Below are 26664 nucleotides of genomic sequence, written 5' to 3' on the forward strand. Positions count from 1 at the left end.
CATTTCATACCTTTAGCAATAAAAACAATGAAAAATCTTTAAAGCATCAGGAAGCAGAACTCACAGTCCAAGAGGTGCTGTTGTCCCTCCATCCTGTGAATAGAATGCTCCAGTGTATGTGCTCAGAGATGTTTAAAATGGCATTTTTCAGAAAAAAAGTGAAACCCAGCACTAGCTGCCTTAATGAACAATTGCAATGAGGTCACAGTAATAGAGGAAAGATGTTACATCTGATACCAGGATAATTTTTGCATTTTGGGTGATGATAATAAGTGTACCAGAAATGTTTCATTCAGATACAAGACACTTTGTTTCCTGTTCTAATCAGGCATATTGCTGAAGCAGCTGCCAGCATTACCATTGCTGGTGGCTGTGCTGGAAAGTCATTGGCAAAGGTTCTGTCCATCAACTCTCTCTCAATTTCTAGTTTCATTTATCCTTATATATTAAAGTTATTTATATAAATGTCAGTTGAGATTTTCATGAGGAAAAGAGGTATCAACAGATTACAGTTTGTGGAGAAATATAAATAATTGCTCTTGTTGACAACAGAAAACTACTCTGAAAAATAATTGTAAAATATATTGCCCTAGAACTCGGTACAGGACAAAATTAATTTTTGCCTTGTGTCATTCCTCTTTTTTGTTTGTTATAATTTATCTCCATAGAAAAAGCAATATGAGAATAATTTAAGCTAAGTAATTTGAGTGATACAGCACTAGCAGGTTATTTGTGTGTGGCAGAATTGACTTTCACCCAGGGAAACAATTACATACACGTATAGAGGTTTCCTAAAATGAGAGAAATAGCAATGACATAAAATAGCATTACAGTGATAGAATTGACCTAATTTAGACACCTTTGGTTCTATATTCAGTTTTAGCCAGTCATCCAGGTTATCCTATAGTCCTGGGAGAAACTATGACTTACTTGTTCATACAGGTATACTGGAGTTCACCACTTCAACCACTTATTTCATTTCAGTGCTTTTAGCATGTTGCAAAGCATTTTCATTCTCCCAAGGATGAACTTGTGCCACTACAAGCAAAAGGAATAATGAACTGAGGTTGCAAGTGACAAGATGAAAAAAAATACATATGTGCCCCTGCTTGCATGCATCACAGACACACACACAGACTGTCCCTTGTGAAGAGTCAATTTTTAATTAAATCAACAGATAGCACACAAATCCTTTTCAGGCAGAGTAATTATATCACTGACTCTTTAATAAGAGGAGTCTCAATTATATCTTTGAGTCTTTCAGCAGAGGAGTCTGAAAGCAGAAGAGCTTCTTACTGTTTACTTTGAATAACAGGAGATCTCTTTTAGGAAGCTATATGGTCTGATCCAAGTACAGAAGTTTATCCTGCTTACCACTGCCAGCTGGTTCTGGGGATAACAAGGAAAGACTTCTCCCTTAAAGATAGGAGAAGTCTGCACAGTGTTGAAGCAATATCTTAACTATGTCATCTTACGAAACAAGATATTGTTTCAAGCTTGAATGTAACATTGAAACATCTAAACTTAAATTTGACACCAATTTTAGCTCCATAATATTTAGATCAGTGTTCTGAAATTCAAAATTTCATTCATGGGCTTATAAATTTAAGAATTTGAAATAATTGTTTTATTATAGTCCTGTGAGGACAGATTGCAAACAGATCCTACAGGCCTCCAACAATTTATTGTCCGGTGTCTGTTTTCAGGTGTATCATTCCAAATCTGCAGTCAGATTCTGACACTGGTATGTGAGGAAGAACAAAAATTATGTTAAATTTTTGTATTAATCTGTAATGATTACCCTTGTATTCCAGATTCCACTGATGAATAACACTATGTCACTATGCATTCTAAGCTCTCTTAAAAACTAATGAATTCCATATTTTAAACTGATTTTCCTATTTCAGTTAAAGATATTAACAAGAGAATAAGTGACTTATTTTCAATTTACATATGCTTTCAGTAACTCTCCCCAGTACAAGTCCCTAGGCTCTCATCATCAGAATTAATTTTAGCAACTCCAGGTAATTAATGAGAATGGCACCCTTGCTAAATTATTAGTGTTTTAAGCTGCTGTGTCTGTACTCCTCTTCCTGTTTTTCATTTCTTCTGCATTTTGAAGGACCTCACAAAATACATTTGCTTTACTAGCATCTGACTAAAAAAATGCTGATGGCAGAGCTATGCACCATCTCATAGGTAATCATACCAGAGAGGAAAAAATACTACTACAGTGTACTACATGTATTACATGTAGTAATACAAAATTACTACTACAGCAGCCAAAACAAAAGACAAAGCCATCTATTCTATACAGTTAAAAATCTTACATGTGTAAAGGGAGGGGAATATTTTTTTTACACTTAAGTGGATAAAAAGCAGTCAATATCTCTTATGAATACAAAACAAAGCCCTAAAGACAAGTGTATCTAAAAAGATTAAGTAAGGGAAGAAAATGAGAAACAATACTAATTGCAATTCTGTCATCAAGTGGACAACTGTAGGAGAAATATTTAAAGTATCAGATACTTCAAAAGCTCTCATTTCTTTTACATATTATATCATGGTAGGTGTAGCAGGCTGGGAAAATGCCAGGAAAAATCAAAATCAAAGCAACTTTTAATAAAGGCACTGAAGAAACAAATAGTACAATTTTTTTTCTAAGGAAACCCCTCTTGTGCATAAGGCTGAACCTAATTAACCTTTAGTGAAAGAAATAAAAAAAAAGGTGCTGCAAAAGGCTTTGTTTTATCAAAAAATTTTTTTCCAATATTTTAGTGTCACTGATAGGAGTTTGCTACTCTCTGCTCTGCTCTGCTCTATTCTGTGTAATGTGCCAACAGAAAAGGAGAGCAGGGAAGAAAAATGGGCGTGCAGGCAAACTTTACACTGGAATTCCTTTGGGAGTTCAAAAGTTAATTCTTTTGTTCTGAAATGAAGGAGCCAAAACCTTTCTAAAGAAAACCGTAGAATTTCACTGACCTAAAGTTTACCATCATTGAAGAGTCAGGGCAGAGCTGGGCATAGTGAATGTAAACAACTCCATTACTAGACATCCTAGTCCTAACCATGTCTAGTCATCCTAGTCTCTGATCCATTTTTATTTCTCTATTTTTAAATTGTGTGCATCACAGTCGTTTCCAGTTAACCTGACAGAGTAGCAACATGTGGTTAGAGCAGGATCCTTAAGTATTATCACTGCAATTTATCCATAACCGTTTCATACCAACAGAAGAAAACAAGAGGTGCTCCTTTCACAGAGGTGATAAATGATTGCACACTTTAGTTCAGTGTTGACTCCATAGTAAGTAAGTGCAACATGATAAAGTGGATGATACGCTTCCGACACAACAATTCCTACTGTCGCTGGGCAGACTACTAGGATTTTATCTATAGATTCATTCCTTACTAATAAATCATAGAATCATAAGGGTTGGAAAAGACCTCTGAGATCACTGAATGCAACTGTTAATCCAGCATCACCGTGTTCACTACTAACCCATTTTCCCGAGTGCCACATCCACACATGTTTTGAACACTTCCAGGGATGTTGATTCTACTACTTCCTTGGGCAGCCTGACCACCATTTCAGTGAATGGTACTTGTTTCCTATTCAGTTTTTAATATCAAGGAATTTGCAATGAATAATGGTCAAGTCTTTCAGGTTTTTTCACAAAATTTATAACAGCCACTGTTATAATTTAAAACAGCCACTGGGTCTCCTTCAGAGCCCTAGGATCTCCATGAGAGCTTGATTATGCTTGCACATAGTGCAAAGGCAGTGAACAAATGCTTCAACCAAGACTGACCCAAAACCAAACTGAGATTCAGGGAGGTTGGTGTCTTGTTCCACTGAAGATTTAACAGTCAGCTGCCTTTGCCAAGGGCTGGACACAACCTCTGGTTTCATCCTTTTCCTTTCCCCAGGCTCTTCAGTCTCATAGCTCTCCTTAGTGATTGTCTCTTTAACTGTGACCAGGGGAGGAAGTAACATGTTACCTTCACAAGCTCTTAAAATCTCACCTTCAGTCAATGAAAATGTCTATGTGCATTTAGTGCTCATTTGCACACCTAAAGCCATAGGATTTGAAACATCTCTACTAAGCCAGTGCTTGAAGTCAGGAGGGGTGCTAAAATATACCTTTCTTTGGGCAAACATTTCTATTTGCTAGTCCTTCATGTTAATGGCATTTATTTCACCACTGTGGCAGGCATGTCTGTCACAGATCCCTCTAAGACCTCACCAAGAGGACATCTGGTACTGGAACTAGGCCCTCTTTTTCTGCCTAATCAAAGTTACAAGTGCCAGATCAGTCTGCCTCCTGGTCCAGCTCAAATTCAGCTGCAGCTGGGACAAGGTCCCCATCATACCAGACCTAGAGGCAATATCTCATCTACCAAATGATCCAAATTCTGCTCCTGCTGCTGGCATTGAGCTCCCACTGAGCTCAGGACTGAGCATGACCAAGGAGCCTCAACACCCATCAAGTATATGTTCCTGGCAGAGAAGCATACAATTCTCAGAGGGAACAGTTTTCCTCTTCAAGACATTAGTGTCAGCTCCTGTTCAGTCCAGGACCGCATTCATAGAAATCCAAAGAACTAGAGTGAGCAGTGCTACAAATCAGATTTGCTTTTCCTTCTTGCTCTGATTTTGGTACAGCAGAAGGAAGGGATTGTCTCAGCTGCAAGTTACAAACCACTGGCTGTTTTGCTTGATATTTTGGGAATAGGGGTCTTACAGTCAATGTCCAAGATCCAGATAACATCCTGGTGGCCACTGCAGCAAGGGGATGAACCCTTATGCACTTATACGGATCATCTCCCTGTCTACTGTCTCCTAAAGTACTCATTGGTTTACATTGTGTTTGTCTACTGGATTCTGTCATGCTGCTTTTGAAGGGGAAAGCTGTTGGCATATGTTGTGTTACACGATCCATCGTAATTCCATGTAATGTAATCACAGATGTAAACCCAGAAAAAGGTTTTGTTTACACTCAGCACACAACTTTTTTTTTAGATGACTGTAAGAGCTATTAAACTGATAGTTTGAGGCAAGCCTCCACATGAAGGCTGATATAAAGTCATCTGTTTTTAGTAAACTGTGTGCTTTGCAAACTGTTACGCTGTAGGCTAATGTGAGTATATCTATTGCAGACTTAAAAAGCAAACAAAATCCAAATTTGTGATAATCTGCCAGGGTTTCCAACGTTGCTGTCTTTTCAAAAATCCTCAGTGGCTATAGCAAATGCTTTGGAAACCAAAGTGAATTGTCTGAAAATCTGTTGCATTTTGTATATAAATCATGTTTATTTGTATGTGGAGACTGTTTTTCCTGTTGATGTCACTTCACAGTCATTGTCTGTTTCAGCTAAAAAATATTTCTAATGGTCTTCCTTAATTCCAAGAACTATAGGTTGATATATGTGCAAACACCAGCTCATCAGCCTGAGGAAAATGTAAACGGAAAGGACACATTTCATACTATGTGTTTATAAGTGCTACTGCTGCCTTTTTTTAAGTAGCAAGAGGAGAAAAATAAGCAACTCTGATAAAGAGTAGAGTATGATGATATCTGAAGAGAATTTACCATAAGAGGATTCATTTTTCAGAAGAGTGGAGCAAAATATTTATTGCTGTCTTGCAACTCAGGTCACCATGAGGAGCTGCTTGTATAGTTTGTCCAGTATTTTTTTCCTACTAGGAACATAGTTTCATTCTCTGAGCTGACCTGCAACTAAAAAAAAGTACATCATTTCTTTAATCTAGTGGCAGCTAATTTACCAAGTACCTCAAAGAAGAAGTCACACATCAGAAGCATCTCTCCACCTACAGCCAGTATAGCCCCTTTCTGTGTATTACTCTAGTACTTCCAAGCAGTGGGATATAAAGAGATGTTTTTTTCCCCCAGCCGTAACAGACTGGGAGAAAGACTCCATCTTTCAATCTACAATCCCTACCCCATACTAGGAATCCATGCCCCAAAATTACATCAAGCTCCTTACCACTGAATGCTCCCAGGCCAGCCTACATACTTGCCCCCAGTTAATCCAGGTCTCTCACTTACTCTTTTCAAGTACTTAATTATCTTTCACTCCTCCCTACATCCCTCGGTACCACAGCCTCTGTGATACCAATCCAACAGAAGGGAAGCCATCAAGATGCTCCTTCCCTCAGGATGGACATTGCCTATGTCTCAAGGGCCACAGCAGAGGGGTCAGCAGTGGCCGTGAACTAGCACAGAACAGATCATGGCTGGATTCACAAATGGCCTGTGAAATGAGCTGGCACACTGCTTGTTGTCCTGGGACATATAAGTATAAATTATAGATATAAATATATTGCAATTGATATATATAGATATAGATGAAATTGCAGTCGGCTTCATGATGAATATAAGCTCTGAGATACAATATACCCATGGTATAGGTACAGTGATTATATTTTTAACTTTGATGCAAGTTACCATCTTATTTCTGTTTACAGTTCTAATGGGAAATCAGTTTCCTGGGCCCAGAATGAGAAAAGCAGCCGAGGAGCACACCTTTGGCAGCGGTTGTCAGTCCATATCAACAAAAAAGAGAACCCCAACCAAACTGCAGTGATCAAGCCTTTTTCTAAAAGCACAGATAGTAGCCGACCCAGTAGCAGCGCTACATTTCCTGAGGCTAGTGCCAAACCACTTTACGACGTTTCAGAAGCCGAAGAGCAATACCCAGCTCAGTACCGACCACAGACTCCCTCACCTATCAGCACTTTGAGCCACAGAACTGCCTCCGTTAGCCGAACAGAAGATGATGTCCCTACCTTCCAGTCAGAACCTCCTCAGCGAAGTAGCTCCTCTCAAGGCTCCCTCATGGAACAGATCAGTAGTGTGGTTACTCGTTTTACAGCCAATATCAGTGAGCTGAACTCTATGATGCTTTCAACAGCTACTCCAGGGACAATGGTGGCTGCTCCTCTCTGCTCTTCATACCTGATTCCACGTGAAATCCAGCTCCCTACAACAATGACCACGCTTGCAGAGATCCAACCACTTCCTGCCATTGAAGTCAATGGCGCTTCACAGTCTGGTAGGAAACCTTCAAATGACAGTGTCAAAGAAGGCACTTCAGAGACACCATCAGCCAAGCAAGACCTGGAGGAGTTGGTAGCTTTAACTCCTCCTTCTCCTTTTAGAGACTCCGTTGATTCTGGAAGTGCATCTCCCAGCTCTCCAGTTTCTGAATCAGCTCTCTGTATCCCATCCTCTCCCAAATATGACACACTCCTCATCAGAGATTATACTCAAAGTTCTTCTTCGCTGTGAATGTAGTTCAACACAACATTGAATCTCAACAGCTACAAGGAAGTAGTGAGGGAATAGCCAAGCCTTCAAGACCTCCAGTGTTTACGCAGATAGAGTGAGAGGCATTGGGTCATCTTGTGAGGAACAGAGGGGAAGAAGAAGAATTATTTGAGGAGTGGAAACACCAGATTAATTATGCTGATTTAAAGACAAAATGACTTGTGGCAGATTATCGTGGCCTTAAAAAAACATGGGCTTTTCAGAAACACTGAATCTACTTTTGAGGGCTTATAAGGAGTCTGTTAATCCAGTTACATACCAAGTGCTTTGCTTTAGTATTACAATGAACTGTGTGTACAATATATGGGGCAGGGTGGGAGGGAAACTAGATTGTAAACAACTGTACAATGGTTTGTTTGTTTACTCAGATTCCTTACCCAGAAGTCAACCTTGATCTTTTATCAAGAATAGAAGACCAAACATTGAATGTACATTTTCTAACAGACTCAAATCTGGGACCAACCTGTCAAGCTTTCTTTCTTTTTTTTCTATGAAGATCTCAGCAAGTAGTAATGTATGTTCAATAACTATGAAACTTTTTGCTGAAGAATATTGTGTCCGTGATACCTTACACTTGGATAACACTAAGCTGAGGCTCTGCAGTGAGTGACTGCAATATGGAGGGCTTTACAAGTGACTTCTCTACCTACACATTTGTTTATAAAATTCTCTTCTATCGGTATCAAAAATTCAATTTGTCAACATTGGATTCACCTTCACAACAACAAAACCCAAGGAAGATTTCCTGACTATTTCACCATGTTGCCAACTAATAATGAAGTAGCAAAAAATATTTTCTGGAGTACTGTTTTGTAATTCCCTTATCAGGGCAAGTTGTTGAGATGAATATTCTCTTTCTAGCAGCACTACTGAGCTATATTATAGCTGCACTCCCTACTGAAACTAATACATTTTTACGGATGTTCTTATGCTAACACTACCAGTTAAAATACTTATTCGGATTCCCATAATCTTTGCTTGTAAGGAACAGTTAACACTCTAAGGATTTTCTCCATAATGACAGAATTCTAGGAGACCAATTTGGATTATGATGAATGCTTGCTGTCAGTGGAAAGGTTGTTGTAATCACAATTAATATATATAGGGAAAAAAAGACCCATGTCAAAGTCTGCTTAGAGGTGATTTAGCTACTCTTTAATAAGCAAAAATTTTGAACTTTATTTAGCTGCTGATACATTGCAGCTATGAACTGTGACAAAAAAAGTACTTTCAAAGCAATACAGAGTAAAGGTTGAAACAGAGAAGAGCTAATGAGATATGAATGAACAGTCTTTGTTTCTTAACAACTCACAGAATAAGCAAGGGGATTCCTCATATTTTTTTCCTATATCAAGGTAGTACAGTTTAGTGCACTTCATACTGTCACAGCACTTTTTTAATACAGGCAGGGAAGAGTTTTAAAAGTTTGAATAGTAGCTAAATAATTTTTGATAGGTATAGTTACATAGAACTTTTAAGTCGGACCCTAAACGCACACTGTATTGGCTCTCTTCTTCATGACATAGCTGTCCTCAGGTGCCAAACTTTTATGAGTTTGTTTTATTTTGTTTAAGGGTAGTATGAAGTGGTGCGTGATGTACTTCAATTCAAAGTTGAATTGATGTAGCCTTATACAGAAGACAGCTTCAAGGAAGGGAGCCTTGAAATAAGGCTGTTATGCTTCATTTTCAAAATGTTTTAGATCTTATTTCTTCAAAGATAATGAATATTTTGTAATCAAAATTCATACCTCCTTTTCCTCCCCCATGCCCAAAATAATAAATATTTGATCAAACAAGCAAAACATGAAAGCACATTCACATGCTTTAGCAAAGATCATTTTCTATTCCTTTGGGATGCTTGTTTCACTATTATGTGCTGTACTCCAATTTACTGCCCAACAACATTTAAAATAGAAAAGTAATAGATAACTGAATCCAAACCAGCACCTCAGAGAGATACTCAGTGACGCTGTGCATCCTGAGCAAGACGGTGTTATCCAGTTTCAGTCTGGGCATGCTTATTTTGCCAGGTACAGTTGTTTACTAGCTATGCCTATAGCATGAACAGGCAGGTCATGAAACAGCTCTACTCCAGAAGGCAAATTGATACACTTAGTCATGACTGTAGGTCCTTGTTGCTTTTATGTAGCTTTTGCCTCCTCACATGACAGCTTAGCACAGACTCAGTTCTGTGCTGCTGTATGGTTTCCCGACTAGAGCTCAGTTCTGCCCTCTTGGTTCACAGTACTAGAATGTCTCATCATCCCCTAGCTGCCCATGTCTTTATGAGAAAGAATCTTCTGTCACTGGTTACAACCTACACTTAAGGGAAGAGCATGTCCAATCAGTCTGTGACACAAATTCTCATTTAGGGAGACTAGACCACTTAATTGTTGTTTGTGGAAGACTTATATAATAATATATGTCTCCCATCAGTGCAATATTGTTTTGATATAAACAATTGAGATAATTTGATATAAACTACTGAGATAGTTAATGTTAATTTTAAATGGATTCTATTCCTACCTGTTCTCTTATACTTTAAACTGTAGACCAATGTCTTTACAAGAACATTCTCCATCTTGATCTTTCCCTAGTATTTTAGGTCCCCATTTATGTAGTCTTTTTATACAGTGGTGGACAATTAATATTAATGTATTCCTGCTCAAATCAGTGGGTTTCACTGCACCATGAAATAATCAGCAGTGGAAATAAGGATTATACAGAAAAACAAAAAACCCTATTTTTAAATACAAGATTAATAAAAAGGAGTAAGAAATAGAAACTGTCAAACTCAGCATAAATATACCTCTTCTGCTTCGAAACTGCAATTCTGAACCATCCTGGCCATACTTATTGCTCAGAGCTTCCTGACAACTTTTGTATATATTGCCAAGATGATATAGGTATACAGATGCACCATGTGCCGCCAAACACACACATCCCTCAATCTAACACCTGAATGCATGTTTTAAAGGACTAAAACCCTAATGCTACACAATCCAAATTTTAAACATTTTATTCACTCTCATTTTGGGAGTAGTCATGTATCTTTTGCATATCTATCAACCACAGCAGAAATTTTAGTTGCACAAGGAACCATGGATGGACCTTGTTGAGATTGTACCCTCTTGGAGTCAGTCTATTTTTAATGAAAAATAGAACAGCCATAGTGGCATTTAAATAAGGCAGAATAAATCTAATTGTACAGCCTAGAATACACCAATGTCACCTTCTATAACGTGTTTGGATTTCAACAAAAGGAGAAAAGGGATTTTGGAAAAGAAGGTGGCAAAGGTGTAATGCCTGTAGTAATAATTCAAAGGAGCCCAGAGGGAGATTGGCAAGACTGGAAAGTTCTTTGAGAGAAGTCAGTGGGTTTGACATAAGGGAAAAGAAAATTATGAATGATAGACATGAGGATTTCATTATGCTGTTTTTATGCTGGTCTCTGTTTAGGACATCAAGATATAATGGCAGGGTCTTTCAGGCATAAATGCAAAAGTTACAATCACGAATACTTTCCATTCTAACTAAAGAATGTGCAAGTACCAACCGAATGGCTTGAATTTGCCTTCCAATTTAGTGCTGCTGCCAGAAAGGGAATTAAAGGAGTTGAAACTTTAAAGGAGTTGTCATTCTTGACCAAAGGGACCTCAAAAAATCATTTATTTCTTTTACGCTTGAGGCCAACCCTGAAGAGTGAAGGTGTAACCACCTCTGGATCTGTGCTTTTGAAATAAAGTGAATCACTCTGGCAGCCCAGTTGGGAAAAAAAATCTTTGCAATACTGAAGAAGAACGTATTTTTAAATTGGGTCTGAAGAATAATTGCATGATTTTGGAGATGTGCTTCCTTGTACTTCTATCTGAACATTTGGTGCCTAGACTCATACAGATACTTTAGACCACATATTTTTAGACCACAGTCCACAAATCACTTGCTGATGTTTCATAGGAGCCTAGCTGATCACAAGGTCCTGGTTTCTTCCATTGATTCCCAGCTACAAAAGTGAGTTAGAAGCTAAATGCTAATTAAAAAGCAACCGTTAAAAGATTTAAAAGTAAAAAAAAAAAAGTTGTGTTAGTTTGCTTGGATGTTTATTCAGTTACTGTGTTTGCAAAAGGAAAACTTTTTATCAAAACTGGAGAATAAGATCTCCAAAGAGAGCAAACGGGAAGGCCAATCCATGATTCTGGTTCTGGATAATAGCAGAGTTCCCCTGGGAATGTATTCATTAGAGTGTGTGAGACTAAAACTGAAAAACAGCATAGCTCTGGGTGTAAGCTCTGTAAAGGAAAGTGTGCAACCTTGCTATTCTGCTTAATACATCATTTACGAGGTGAGAGGAAAAAAGATGACAGAAACAGACAACATGAAAAAAGTCAGTTCCTTAGGGAAATCAGAGCACTATGGTCAGGATTAATAATGTGACCATGACTTTTTTAGTGTATTGGAGACCAGTGTCAGGGCTAACTCTAAAAAAAAGGAGTTTGGGGCCTAAAGTTAGGATTTCATTAGAACTTAATACCTACATTTAAAACGCAACTTTAAAACCACTATTCAACTGCCACCTTACTCGGGCATCAAGCACTGTATGTCTGCGTATGCTTAGAAGTACCCTCATCTTCACACATCTAAGAAACTTTGTACATAATTCATGCTAAAATCCATCAGGAATGCAGAAAACAGTGGTTCCTTGGTTAAATCCCTGTATATCCCATGAGTGAGTACACAGAATGCACAGTACTTAGACATCAGGATCATACTCCCTACAAAATGAAGTAGAAATCTTCCTTTGTTTTAAGGTTATGGGTCTGGTTATGCTGCTGTTTTTATGACACCTTTAAGGTTAGAATAGTCAGGCAGAAGGCAAGTGACCTGAATTCAGGCCCTACCATTGCCAGAGGTGATGAAACCTTCGTCCTGGCTGGAAAGTGCTCTAATGACTCAGTTTTGAGATATTCCCTGTTCGTCTCACTAAGGTCATTTTACAGAACAGAAAAAAAACTCAAGAGCCTTGCATTAGAAAAGGAACAGCTACTGTGCAACCTGATAGGACATACACTTGGTATAATTAAAGATCATATATGATCATTTAATATAAAATTCTTTAAAAATTTCTGGAACAGAGACCAGGTGAGTATTTTATCTTCGAAGAAGTGGAGACAATCTTTTGTCTGTGCTATGTATTGACTAGAAAAAATGTTAAATGCTTCCCTGAACAGTGTTTTAGTGACAGGAGGGGAGGATGTGCCCTTACATAACTCTGTATCTGCAACCATCTTGTCTTCCATCTGGTGTTCTTATACCCTTTCATGGAAAGGAGAGACTGAGTCTTCTTGGATAGGTGAAGGAATTAAACTTGGGGTTCCCACTTCTCTGAGACTGCAGAAAAGGGGACCCATTTCATTTTCCTCCAGCCATCTTATACAAAGGAAACTCATCTTTAAAACAAAAAGTATAGCAGTGTCCAAAAATTGGTCCCAATGGAAAATTAGCATTTTCTGCTCATTGCATTTCCATACTGACTCAAGTAGGATAATCCTGGGCATCTCTTTCCTTGTTGTGTTGTTTTTATGGGCACCTAACTCTCCTCAAAAACTCCATAGCAAGGCTAGACATTTAACAAAGGGTTCTGACTCCCACACTAGAGCCAAAAAACTATGTATTACACTGTATAACTAAGGGTTGAAATCCTTTGCTGGCATTGGCTCCTAATCTATTGAGGTCAATGGACTCACTTCAGATGAACATCCATGTAAAGGAAATCAAAGTTTGATAGTAGCCAGTGAAGTCTAGATTTTGGCTACTTGTTCTGCAGAGAATGATAATGACAGGATGTTCTTCCCACTTTCTTTTGAATCAAACAGCAGATGGATTTTATTAGGTTCGTTCCTGGAACTAAACTTGGCGAATAGTACCTTCCTACTATACTTCTTTATCATTGCTACTCTATCTGGTACCTCAATGGGAAAATCATACTCTAACTTAACATATGTATTAAAGGATGTGAGAGAACATGTCCAAGAGCAAGAAACAGGTCACACTTTTCTGGCAGTTTCATGAATCTCATAAAAAGAAGTCAATATTCTTCATGAACAAGAAAATCATTCATCTGCTACCCATTCCATTGGGCATTTCACCTGGTAAAAACTTCAGTTGAGTCACCCAAATTCACTTTTTTTGCAGTGGTTTATTATTATATCCTCTATTCAAACCTCTGCAATTGCCACTTACAATTTTGTACTGTGAAAAGGAAAAGAGATACAGACCTGTGAAGCATAAAGGTAAGTAAAAAATTCATCTGAGTGATTAATTGGTATATATGACTGGTTTTGTCTTATCTGAGTAATGACAGTACTAACAAATAACAATCATTAAGTCACTCTGATCTGCCAAATGGGAACAAATATACTATGTATATTACATGTAATAATAGGATTATATGGCAGCTGCTGGTGGTATTTGTAATTAGAAATCTATATAGAATATAGATGTTTTAGAGAGATGGTGCCAATTCCAAAAGATCTGTGTGGGCTATAAGTGCTTGTAATTTTTTTTTTTTAATTTGCTAATAACTTATGAAGAACCGGTTTCAAACATTCTGTGAGCATTTGTTCTTTTTTATGTTGTTGCTGCTTATACTATTAAAAATAGAGAATGTAAAGTTATTATTTTGATGTGAACTGAAAATGATTTTCATAAAATTTAACATTTTTATCAGCTTTGATTTTGCTTTCTACCTGTACAAATGTAATTTATTTTAGCATTTAAGAATACACTTGCTTGTTTCTCAATTGTCTACATCATGTTATAGTTGGTGTTTTTGAACAGTATTAAAAAAAAATCTGTGATATGACTGAAAACTGGACTTCTTTTTCTCTGAAATACTTACAGCTATATCTTCAGTGTATTTTTCTGCAAACCAGGTGTGCCTATACACAAACTCTTCAATTATAATCTTTTTCTCTCTCTGTTATTTTAAAGGATTAATGTAACACAAATGATATCATGGTTACATATCCCCCTAGTATAATTTGATCTTTCTCTTTTGAAGCAAACACAATCTCATGGATGAGGCGTATATGGATTTTCAGGTTGAGAGGAGATAGCATAATAATCTAGTCTTGAACAAGAGAAAACAAAACTGTTCAACTGAGAATTCATATGCCAAAACATTCTTTTTATAAATATTGTAGAAAAGTACTTTACTCCTATCATTATAGGTTCTCATCTGATCTTGAATTGCAAAAAAAAAAAAAATCTGAGAAAATTTTCTATATCCTTGAATAACTGGTTTCTAGTGCTCTGCCATTGTAACCTCTAGGAATCAATGCCTTATCTCAAGTCTGGTTACATTCTGTTTCCAGCCAATAGATTTTGTTTTACTTTCCCCACTTGATGGAAAAAAAACCCTCACAAACAAACAAAATCTCCCTCACCCGAAAAAGACAACCAAAAAAACAACCAAAAAAACCCACCAAACCAAACCAAAAACAAAACCAGCAAAAAACCAAAATCAAACAAACAAGAAAACACACACACGCACAGGAAAAGAACAAACCAAACCAAACCAAAACAAACCCCACTAACTTTCTTGTTTGGAAATTCTCTATATCCCATTCCAAAATCTGGGATTTGGAATAGTCTTAATATTCTTACATAGACTGGCATGAATTTGGAATAATTTCATTGCATGCAGTGAAAAGCAGTATGTCAACTGCAGCACTCAGATAAAATATTATCATATGCATTATCTTCTAAACACATTTCTAGAGAGATTGCTGAATTGGTTTATTTGTTGTTGACAAATTAAGGGGAATAATTTATAACACAATGGTAGGTGAAGTGCTCATCTTCAGCTAAAAACAATGTGAATTCACATCATGTCTTTAAACCACCTAAAAGTCTACATCCCAAAGTAAATTCTTTCAGCACAGAAATCCACAGCAGTTGTTTCAGTGAAATACACTGCTTTGGGTGAAGAATGTTTTAGCAAAAAAAAGCATTGCAATCATATTACTTATTGGAGAGAAAGATTTTGAAAACAATGTGCAACATCTTTTTCTATTGCAGGATATTTTTAAAGCAGTCTCTGAAATGCTATATCAGATTTGTTCAGTTTGCAAGAAAAATTAATTTATTCCATTCTCCATGACCACCTCTCAGTTGTGTTTCTGCTGAATTTCTGTTATCGCTACAGTATGATGACCTTCAGAAACCAATAAACTGATAATCCCCATTCCAGATTAAATCACAAATCAGCGTTTATATAAAAGGAAAGGGGTTCAGTTCCATAATACGCCTTCAGAAATATCAGGGCAGTTAGTGGTAAGAAAAGCAAAAGCTCAATTTCTGAAAAAGTTTGGAGTCTAAATTCTCTGCCTGTGTGGAGCTTGATCTTTCTTTCCTATTTGGTCCATAAATGCTATCTGACACCAGAGAAGCCTTACTGCCGATATTGCCCTCCTTAGCTGAATTAATACATGGACTGGGTGCTCTTTTCCTTCTCTCATCCTCCTTCTGCTTTCAGCAGGGACAAACATTGGGAAAAGGGCTGGAATTTTAAGAACTGCCAATCTTCCTTTGTGTCTGTTTGGGGGCTATCTAATAAAATTGTTTTCCTATTGTATTAGTTTAAGACCAAATTGCAGTGGAGTGCATGAGACATTTATTATGACAAAAGATTTAGATGAGCTTTCTTTCACATATACAGAGACATTTGTGATTTATTTACACTTTTTCAGGAAAGTAGCTTCAAACCACCATCTCCTTTATCTGTTTGTTTGTCTTACAATTTAGTCAACTTTTTAGGTTAAAACAAAGCAATCAGCATGCTTGTTCAGTATGATTTTGTTTAATGGGGACTCAAAACGTACCTCCACGTAACTTACCACGTTTAATCGCTTAGCAAAGATCAGAAAATGAAAAGCTTCACTGTTAAGTTTTACCTGGGTTTTCTCACATACGTTGTGAAGAATCGCAGAATTGTTTAAGTTGGAAAAGATCTCTAAGATCTTCAAGTCCGAATGTTAACCCATCACTGCCAAGTCCACCACTAAACCTTGTCCCCTTGCACCACATCTATATGTTTTTTGAACATTTCCAGAGGGTGATTCCACCACATCCAACGCTTGAAATATGCTCACATGTACATATGTTCACTTCAGATTTGTGCTTGTTTCATTAAGGTGAAGAATAGGCTTAAGTGCTTGTCACAAGATTGATGCTGTGTGTTATACACTCTGTGGGCTGGTCCGTGGTCCTTGGTCCTCATGAGAGTAATTCCCAGAACGTGGCTCTCCTCCACTGATCCCCTTCTGCTCTGAGCCACTCCTGAGGTATTCCAGAGCTTCAATTATGAATACTCTTAAACATGTGTGTAAGCAACAAGGATGTCAGTTGAATCTCAGCTTAAGAATCACTTTAGACTTACATTTATCTAACTGTACAGACACATTACTGATGAACCTGGAGAGGAAGATGCCAAAAGGACATGGAATTCTAAGAATCTCAGTCTAAGACTAGAAGGATGAAATTTGCTTCCAAGTAGAAGACAAACACTACAGGGTGCCCCAAATTTAGATGTCAATGACAAACTTATAAACAAAATGCCATAGAGGCCAAATATGAAATGCAGATGTGCTGTATCCATGTAGAAAGCACAAAAGTAGCATATAGAATATTGAGATAAATTGACTAAGACAAATAAGGAAAAGAACACCAAAACCAAAAATTCAAGACTGTATTAGAAGTGAGACATTACTAGAAGAGAAATCATGAGACTGTGAAATTAGGAAGCATCTAAAAGGCCAACACAACTCTGGAGGCCCACTTGAAAGTAAACAAGTCAAAAGGGTGAAGTATCACACTGACATAAAATAGACTGTGGATGTGAGAGCATTAAAGAGCAGGAAAGGAATACTCTAATGATGTTATCAAGGTCACTGAATTTCCATGTCAGTGTCATACTGAAATCCTGCACAATTATAAACTGTGTGAAATACCATTATTTCCTTTCATATTATTTTGTCCCATTTCCTCTTCTGAGTCTTTGTCTTTGTTATTTATGACCAGAAAGATGCTAGACAGTTAGATAATCACGATAGTAAAATCTGGCATCAAATTAGTGCAGTAAAGTTGAAAACACATAGACTTATCACATTCTCCTTTGGTAAGGCAAGGCTGGCAAGCACTGCCCTTATGTGAATACCAAATGTCAGAGAATGGTCAGCCAAACAACAGGCTTCACCAAGCTTCATCTTAAAGCAATATAACAGAGTGTCTTGGCTTGTACCACTTACAGTTTATACCAGCTACCTTCCAAATAGTGCTGGGAGGCTTGGAATGATGACTCCATTAGGTCAAAAACTTCTTGGTTGCAGTGCTGCTCCAACAGAATACAGCATCTGTTCAGGCTAGGGAAAGGCACAACAATAGCCCAGTTATAATACAACATGTATGTCTCCAGTGAATGAAAACCCTCAACCGCAGATGAAAATCCATAGTGGGACACAGCTACAGAGAAGTCACATCTGTTACAAATACCCACAGAAACAAAGTGCCCATTGTTCACTGGGCAATGACAGCTTGAATTCAGCCCAAAAGATGCACATTTCTTGTACCATACAACAAAACTCTGCCTGTAGCTTTGTTAAAACAGGCTGAATGCCAAAGGAAAGGAAAGAAATTATATAAGATTCCATAGAAAAGTCCAACGCTGCTGAGACGGATTACCTGAAAATATAGGAATTACCTTTTCCTCTGTTATTCCTCAGTTATCTGCTGATGACAGACCATGGGATAGTGAGTTTTTAATTTCTTCATTATCCTTTCACTACCCCAAACAGGCAACAAATACACAACATGATAACCAACAGGGGATGTTTGATCATCTCATACTGCATTGACAGCAGCTGTCTTCAAAACAGATTGCTGGATATGAGTAGTGCGTCAACACTGGCTCAGAGGGAACATACAGTCAGCTGAAGGAAGGAAAATATGTTTTACCAAACAAGGTAAAAAAAAGGGACTCATAATACAGCAATAACAATCTTGAATAATGTCACTGAAAATACTGATGATGAGTGTGAATGAGACTTCTGTGTATAACAGATCAGAGTCTGAGGCTCTGTTCAGGGTGATACTTGTAATCAGTGTAATCAGTGTAATACTTGATGCACTTGTTTTTTAACATGTTTCTATAGCAGAATTTTGCCAGAGAATGAGCATCTTTTGTTAACTAGTACTTGTTTTCCCAACGTGTACATGTCATAATTTTTACTGTTTTCTTGACTTTGAATGCCCTCAAAAAGTTGTCTACCTGAATTCCATTGGAATTCAAATTAAATTTTTTACTTGCTTTATTTTAATCAATCCTTGGTAATTTTGCATTAATACTGCCAGTAATTGTTATTTTTCACTTAAACAAAAACCCAGAAAAACAATTCCCAGTTATAATTAAGCGAATGGGAATTCAGCCATAGAATTACTTAACCAGTGAGTAAACCCAAAATTTATTACTGAATCCTCTCTATGTTGAGCTGGTAAAAGCCCACATGCATCAGCAAGGGCACTGTTCCTGGTCAGTAACTGCTGAAGGGGATAATTTTCTGCAGATTGTGTGTTAACAGAAATACAGCTCCTGACTAGAGTTGGACTTCCTCTTGACTAATACACTGGTTTATTCTGCACCAATTACCTTTAATACAGAGCTAGTTTTCTGGAAGAATAAGTTGCCTAGGAAAATCAAAGGCTAAATCATGTTAATCAACCTCAGTGCCAGAAAATGTTCCCATTCATCTTAAATTTACTAGAATAGACTAGGTATAGTCATGTTCTCATTTTCAGGGCTTACTCTAACTTTAAAAAAAAGAAAAAAATCAGAATGGAACAGAGTGTTCAACACAACTGGATCAAAAATGAAAGGAATGATCACTCTCTGGTCAAAATCTTTCTCAATTTAACAAATTTCAAGTCTTAACTCTTCTTCTGTCCAATGGGAAAGAGGGAAGAGCTCCAAGACAGTATTCCAACCCGCCCCCCAAGAGGTTTTTGCTACAGCTGCTGGGAAATCAAACTGCAGTCATCAGTCCAACAGTTAAATTTCATTCTCCTCAATGATGATGATGTTTTCAATGGAGCTATCAGGCATTGGGAGGGTATTTAGCTGGGTTAAAAACATGTTATTAATTCCTAATAGTCACAGGCTAAATCATAAACATATACTTCTTTCTATGTGCTATATGCTTTTTGCACTAGGGTTTTTGGTACGTGACTGGTCAGATGGTATTTTATGCAGGTTCCAGCAAATAACAAGGACTGGTCTTTCTCATAGCACTTTGCGTTTTCAAAAGTTGTGATTTATGCAAACATTAGAATGGTTTTATTTTATTTATTTGGTTGATTGTTTATTTGTTTATTTTAACACAAGACAGCAGCAAAAATATTCTCTTTGTTCATTGCCCTTTGTTTTCATTTTTCTCCTTACAACTTCCTTCCAGAGCAGACAGGTACCTCTGATGCTGTATTTCAACAGTGAGTTCACTCCCACCTCACAGCACCCGACAGATGAAGCAGGTTACCTGCACAAGGAAACCAGACTGGGTTTTTTCCTACACCCACACATCAAACCAAAAGTCACAGAATAGGTCAAATGTAATTACGGTTTGCGTGACATGGTTTCATTCTTCAAACATTTCAGTTTGTCAGTTGTAAATTTAGACTTGACAGATAACAATAAGGTTTCTGATATTCAAAGCCACCATGATACTACCTATAGCAACAGTTTGGCATTTTCAGTGACTAATTGTAACCATATTCTCTGAATCTCTTTTTGTAATAAATATATTTGTATGAGTAGAGAAACACAAAAAATGGATCCCTAATGACAATGTAGTAGAAGTTTTAAAAGGACAATTTACTTGTTTTAGTACAATTTTAATATTTTTGTCTTACTAAAAGTATGCCTCAGTCATAAAGACAGAAAAGATAATGGGGTTTAGCTCATTTCTTTGCAAGATCTCCTCATCATTGGAATCCATACACAGAGTTCCTGAATCAACTGTGTGGTAAAATGTACTCTTCCAAACATTATTCCCTGAACTTAAAGCTTAAAGCAGGTGTATAGTGTGTTATGCATCAGCCAAAATGTGGTAACTCAGCAAGCTGAGTGGTACATGTCAACTCTCCAAAAAAACAGAAAACCAAATCCCTTTCTTCAACCAAATTCCTTTCTTCCTAGCATTCACTTTAACTAAAACAAAACAAAACAAAACAAAAAAAACCAACAAACAAACAAAAAAACCCTGTCTGTCTTTAAATAAGTTGACAAAGAGGAACCAAGTTCCAAATCAATGAGTCTGCTAAAAGGAACAGATTTTTGTTCCACTGTAAAAGAGATCAAAACATGGGGAAAAACGATGACTATTATGTGGTATGTAACTTCTGCTTTTCTAATTCCATTAGCTGTGTTGCCACTTTTAAAAATGATAATAAAATTTTGCTTTGCGCTGCTATAGTTTACATTGCAAAATCCAAGCGGAGACAAGGCAGTGATAGCGTTTTATGCAGTGCAGTAAACTGAGGTCAATCCATGGTGGATAATTTAAGGCTGATCCCGAACACATGCTGTGAACCACCCCTCATAACACAGTGGTATTTAGATAATTATTATGACTTGTGAAAAGAAAGAGTCTTGTTCAGTTACAAGGAGGATTTAATGGTCATTTTAAAAGGTCTGAAACCCTCTCGTCCACCCTACTTCCTTAGCACAACTCCATTCAGGATTCAAGTAATTTTATACCCTTCTATTTGTCTCATTAGCTTCAGCAACTCCTCTCTGTATTTGAATTGTTGTAACCAGGTGAGCATCAGTCTCTTCTCCCTGGCAAACAGCAGTAGGACAAGATTTATGTTGGATATTAGGAAGAAATTTTTTATGGTAAAATAGAGTAATCAGACATTGGAATGGGCTGCCCAGGGAGGTGGTGGATTCACCATCCCTGGAGGTTTTTAAGGTGAAACTGAATGTGGCACTTAATGCCATGGTCTAGTAACCACTGTGGTGTTGGATCAAGGTTTGGACTTGATGATCTCGGAGGTCTTTTCCAACCTAGTTGATTCTATGATTCTATGAATCAAATCTGTAATGAAATACAATAGTGTGATTTCCTTCAAATCTTCTACAAAGTCTATGCAGAACAAAGAATTGAATTAATCCCAAACTCTAGGCAACACACTTAATTTATCTTCTTTAACCCAAATAAACCAATAACACTTCGACTCTTTATGGTTGCATGTAGTCAGCTAGAAATTATCACCGAATGCCCCACTAAAGGAGCTGGTTTTTTTCCCATTATGCATTCCTGGAGCTGGCCATTTAAACTTTGCAAAGAAATACAGCTAAAGTTCTGCCGAAAAGACTATACCCTGATCAGCAGCTATCATGTCTCCTTTTCATCTCCTTTTACCCACTGTGGTTGTTTTTTGTACTGGAAATAATACTACAAATTCAAGTAAGAAAAACTGAAATTTTAAAAACTTTGTACATTGTCCTTCATTTCTATCATGCTAAAAATTATTTACCTCAGAAGACACCGCTAGGTGTCTTTTGTCAGAATGACTTAGAAGCACTTCTGCATAACATCATGTTGTGCCATTTTTTTTTTTGCCCTGCATCTATGAAGTTATTACTGGCAGATGTAGACTGCTGTACAAACTGGTGCCCTTTTCAAATTGCGCAAGTCATGCAGAGTTAATGGACCATGTTTCAGCAGAGTGGGTGGGTGGCAAACCACACAGAGCTATTTAGCATTCAGGGAGCCTTTTCTTTCCTTGTCTAAAACTGTTACTTAAGCCTCTGCAGTGATCAAATAGCAAGTGCCACTGGAACTTGTTTAGCTTACCTCTCTGGTACATGGGAAAAAAATTCAGTTAAGGCCAGTCTAACAAAGGACATTACACCACAGTTCTTCACATAGCTGCTAATACAGGCAGTTTTGTTTTGTTGATATTCTTTGTTCTCATCCATAAAAGTATCTCAGGGAGATAATGGATTGAGTTTGTAACTAGAGCAACTGCCATAAAGTACCACTGAATTCACCAGAACTGTATTGATTTACACTAGCTGGGTGATAGAGGTGGAAGGGAGCTCAATTTTGTTAACAACTCTAGTGAAAGCTAGCTTGGTTTTCACTTCTTTTAAGACGTCCTGGCCAAAAAGACTAAAACCTAAATAGGAAAGTCAGGAGGAGAAATAGAAAGCTCACTCTGGGGAAGTGGTACATCCACTGTTGTGAAGCAGGTCTGCATTTAGCACCAAGGCTCCACGCTGCTCATAGCATTGAGGTGTTGCTGTATCTGAGAAAGCTTTAAACCACCAGCCCAGGGACTGGTAGCAGTTCATCAGAGGTACCTGTGACCTTAGCAAACAGTTAGACATCAGCTTATGTCATGGTTTTCAGCACCACAACTCATCTGGTATTGAAAATACCCCACGTGGTCTATGTCTAGGGCAGATGTATCTGTACCTCACTGCAGGTGCAGTAGTGATGATACCAAGACCTGCAGTCCCAAATCAGGAGATAAGCTCTTTAAAATAAGGTGGGGATCTGTTTCCCATTAGCAGCAACAAACACTGATATCTTAGTAGCTTTGAAGATTGATTTGTGAACATTTTGGAAATTTGTTGCCTTTTCTGCATCCCCATGGGTTCATCTGAAGGAAATTCTCCCTCATTTAATAAAACAAGATGCCTGAACACCAATACTGAGCTTCTATCCTAATCACAGCAACAAATACTTTATCAAGAACTAGTCTGTTCTCTAATCTACTCCATTTTCAGTTTTAAAGACAATAATCCAAAATATCTGCACAAAATGAACAATCAAAAAATTTTCAGCCGAAGATTTCTCCATGTCATGTCTTTTCCCTGGAACAACAGAAATGCATAAATTCCTCCATGACAGTATGGTATCTCACATCTTATTACCTCCATCTGCTGTTTTGCATGTGTACTATCACTTTCACCTTCAAAAACAATGATGTTTTGACAAATAGCATGGGTAAGCCCCGAACTCTAATAATAATGGATATTAAAACTAACAGATATATTGAAGGAACACTATTTAACTGCCTTTGCATTTTTCAGAATTTCCAGAAGTTTGTATATGAACACCATGCAATCTATGCACCCCATCACAATTCCTGCCATGTCAGATACAGATACTGATTTTCTTAGCTTTGAAGAACACATTGTGATCCACAAAACAAGGAGAATATTCTGGATCACATACATATTTTATTTATGTCACCACATGTAGACTTGCCAGGAAATTTTCTAAAAGTTAGTGTTCAAAAATTGTATCTATTAATTATGATAAAATATTAACTTACAATATATTTTCCAGCAACAGTCACATTTGTTGTGTGAAATTCATCTGGTTTTGATAACAAAGTATGCTAGTTGAGGTTCAAGCCATCTTGAAGGCTCAATTATTCCATATTTTTTCTTTTTCATTGAAATTAATGCCTTCCATCTAAGAAGTGTTTCCTTATGTCATGAATCTAATACTTCTCTATAGCAGAGAGAGTTGATTTTGTCCATTAAACAAGAAAACATTTATAGCAGGTTTCCTGTTCTGATTGTTTTTTCCTACCATTCAACAGAATGCAATTCTTCATTTCAGCTACTAGGCAACTAACAATTTTCACAATAGTCATCAAAATTACTCAGAAGAGGAAATCTAGTGAAGAGAGATGTCAGATGGCTATTTTTTATTTAATATCTCATTTACAAATGAGGAGATGAGAAGTAATTAAAAAACCAACTGAAAATTTGTGATCATCCTGCCCAGTATATGAGGTCATAAAGTAATTCATAGGTGTTAGGAGAATCAGCAATGTAACTGTTTGATGGTTTAAATTAAAGGAATAGGGATGAGGAGCATGTTCTCCTGGGTCAAATGTGCTTCACCGAGATTGTAAATCAAAGATAATCAACAGCAAGGAACACTAGTGACATGTTCTTGGAAGCCACAGAAGACTAATGAAAGCAAAGCAGTTTGGAAAGCCCTCCAACTTGATACTTTAGAAGGCACATTTCCATGAACACAGATTTTTGGATACTTTTACTTGTTGAAAGTTATGCAAAAGCACTTGGGTTTGGCAGGACCAGGTATATAAACATCAGTCCATCATATGGATTGTCAACTTCATGAAATTAATTCTGTGACAAAAACAACAGTAAGTGATCAATCCTCTACACAAAAATAACAGCTTCAGGGAAACTTCAAAATCCTAAATCTTCTTGTCTTCATTTCCAAATATGTGATGACCATGTATTTACTGTCCTACAAGATATTAGAAAGATTTTTGGAAAACATTCTGAATGATGAAAACCCTTTTATAAGAACAAAATATGTTTGAGAATATAACTATGGCTATTGATTTACCATTCCCTGTTACAGGCAACCTGACATAGCATCCAACATTTTAAGGCCACTTAAGATTATCTGATCATGTGATCTAACTTTCTGACTGCAACAAATAACACAATTTTTCTCAGATTTTCTTATATGGGGACTGGGAACTCATTTGAAGAAAAAATATTGTCACTGTTAAAACAATTCATCCGATTATCAGAACTTCAGCTCTGGTGAAGTAATCAATAGTCCTCAAAAAATGTTGCTTTCACAGAATTTGAATTACATGTTGACAAGGAAAAAAACCTTAACAATAAAAAGATCCTTTCTTATTCTTCAGTTGAGACCTATTGTGTTCTAGTCCACTACTGAGAAAGTGAAAATATCTCATAATCTTAGAATTTATCATATTCCATAGCAAGAATGGGTCTTACAATACATTAGAATTAGGTTGTAGTCTGTTTCAATTGATCTTTATTTATTTCAGATGGAAATTTAAGCAGTGTCTGTGTGATTTATATACAGTTGCTAACTCACCATGGAACTGAAAATAGCTCTGCCCAATGCTTAACTGGACCCTTCAATTAGTAGAAATGATCCATGGTTGTTGCTGGATAATTCTGAGCAAGTCTCTTCAGTCCTCTATGCCTCATTACACCACTCTGCATGGAGATGGATCGCATCATGGTACTGTCAATTTGTCTACCTCAGAGAGAACCTAGACATCTTGCTTAGAGAGGATGTTTGGCTTTTGAATTGGCAAAGTTGAATGAATCCTTCAATTAAATCCCATATTTTGAGATTGACTGATGAAAGGTGAAGAAAAAAACTAGATAGCACTACCAAATATTTCAAAAAACGTCAAAGGTATGGAATAGACAATGACATTGTTCCCAAGATTGTCTTACGGGTTGCCTTGTTTAGTCCAAAATGAGATTTGTTTTCAATATGTGCTACAGAAAGTCATAGAATCATAGAATCATAAAATGATTTGGGTTGGAAGGGACCTTAACGATCGCCTAGTTTCAACATCTCTGCCATGGGCAGGGAAGTTTCCACTAGACCAGGTTGCTTAGAGCCCTATCCAACCTGGCCTTAAGCACGTCCAGGGATGGGGAGTCCACACGCTCTCTGGGCAACCTGTTCCAATGCCTCAGCAGCATCACAATAAAGAATTTCTTCCTAATATCTGATCTAAACTACCCTCCTTCAGCCTAAGGTCACTCTCCCTTGTCCTGTCACTCTATGCCACTGTGAAAAGTCCCTCTCAGTCTTTCTCGTACGCCCATTTTAGGTTCTGGAAGGAGCTATAAGGTCTCCCCAGAGCCTTCTGTTCTCCAGACTGAACAGCCCCCAAGTGTCTCAGCATATCTTCACAAAAGAGGTGTTCCAGCCCCATGATCAATTTAGTGGCTCTCTTCTTCCAACAAGTCAACGCCCTTGTCTTGAAAGTCACAATTATTTTTACCGATTCCTGTTGGGAAAAAAAACCCACAAAAGAATCCCTCTTTATCAATCGCATTGATAATAACATTTACTGCTAACAATTTTCTTTGTGTTCAACCCAAGCCAGTGACCAAAAGATGGCATGATCCTTTACGTGGCAGATCCTTTTACCTTGGTAAAACAATCCCAAGCAGTTCTCTAATAATTTTTCACAAAATCCTCTTGATGGATGCCACCAGACTATATGAATCCAGAGGGTGAGAGATGGGTTTGGAACCTTAGATAACTGGGGTTTAATACTCACCTGTTTTGTGTATAAATGTGAGCAAAACTCATGAAACCTGGCTCTCCAAAAGGAAGGACTGCTTTTCTCTATGCTTTGAGTATTCTCTGGTTTCCCTTGAAGCCCTACCAAAACCTAAAGCCATGGAGCCAGGCGTCT

The 26664-nt window shown here is 37.4% G+C and overlaps 1 protein-coding gene across 7 annotated transcripts in view; it reads left to right on the top strand.

Moving 5' to 3' along the window:
• Window positions 1-11486, top strand: part of GRM5 (glutamate metabotropic receptor 5) — a 240391-nt gene extending 228905 nt beyond the window's left edge. For all 7 annotated transcript variants that reach the window (XM_051779197.1, XM_051779201.1, XM_051779198.1 and 4 more), the window contains one exon: window positions 6487-11486. In XM_051779197.1, coding sequence (XP_051635157.1) covers window positions 6487-7309 — 823 coding nt within the window. In that variant the 3' untranslated portion in view covers window positions 7310-11486. The remainder of the gene's footprint in view (window positions 1-6486) is intronic.
• Window positions 11487-26664: the final 15178 nt, after the last annotated feature.

The sequence above is a fragment of the Manacus candei genome, unplaced genomic scaffold (assembly GCF_025592945.1).
Source record: "Manacus candei isolate 608988 ecotype Guabito, Panama unplaced genomic scaffold, ASM2559294v1 h1tg000014l, whole genome shotgun sequence".
NCBI lineage: Eukaryota > Metazoa > Chordata > Aves > Passeriformes > Pipridae > Manacus > Manacus candei.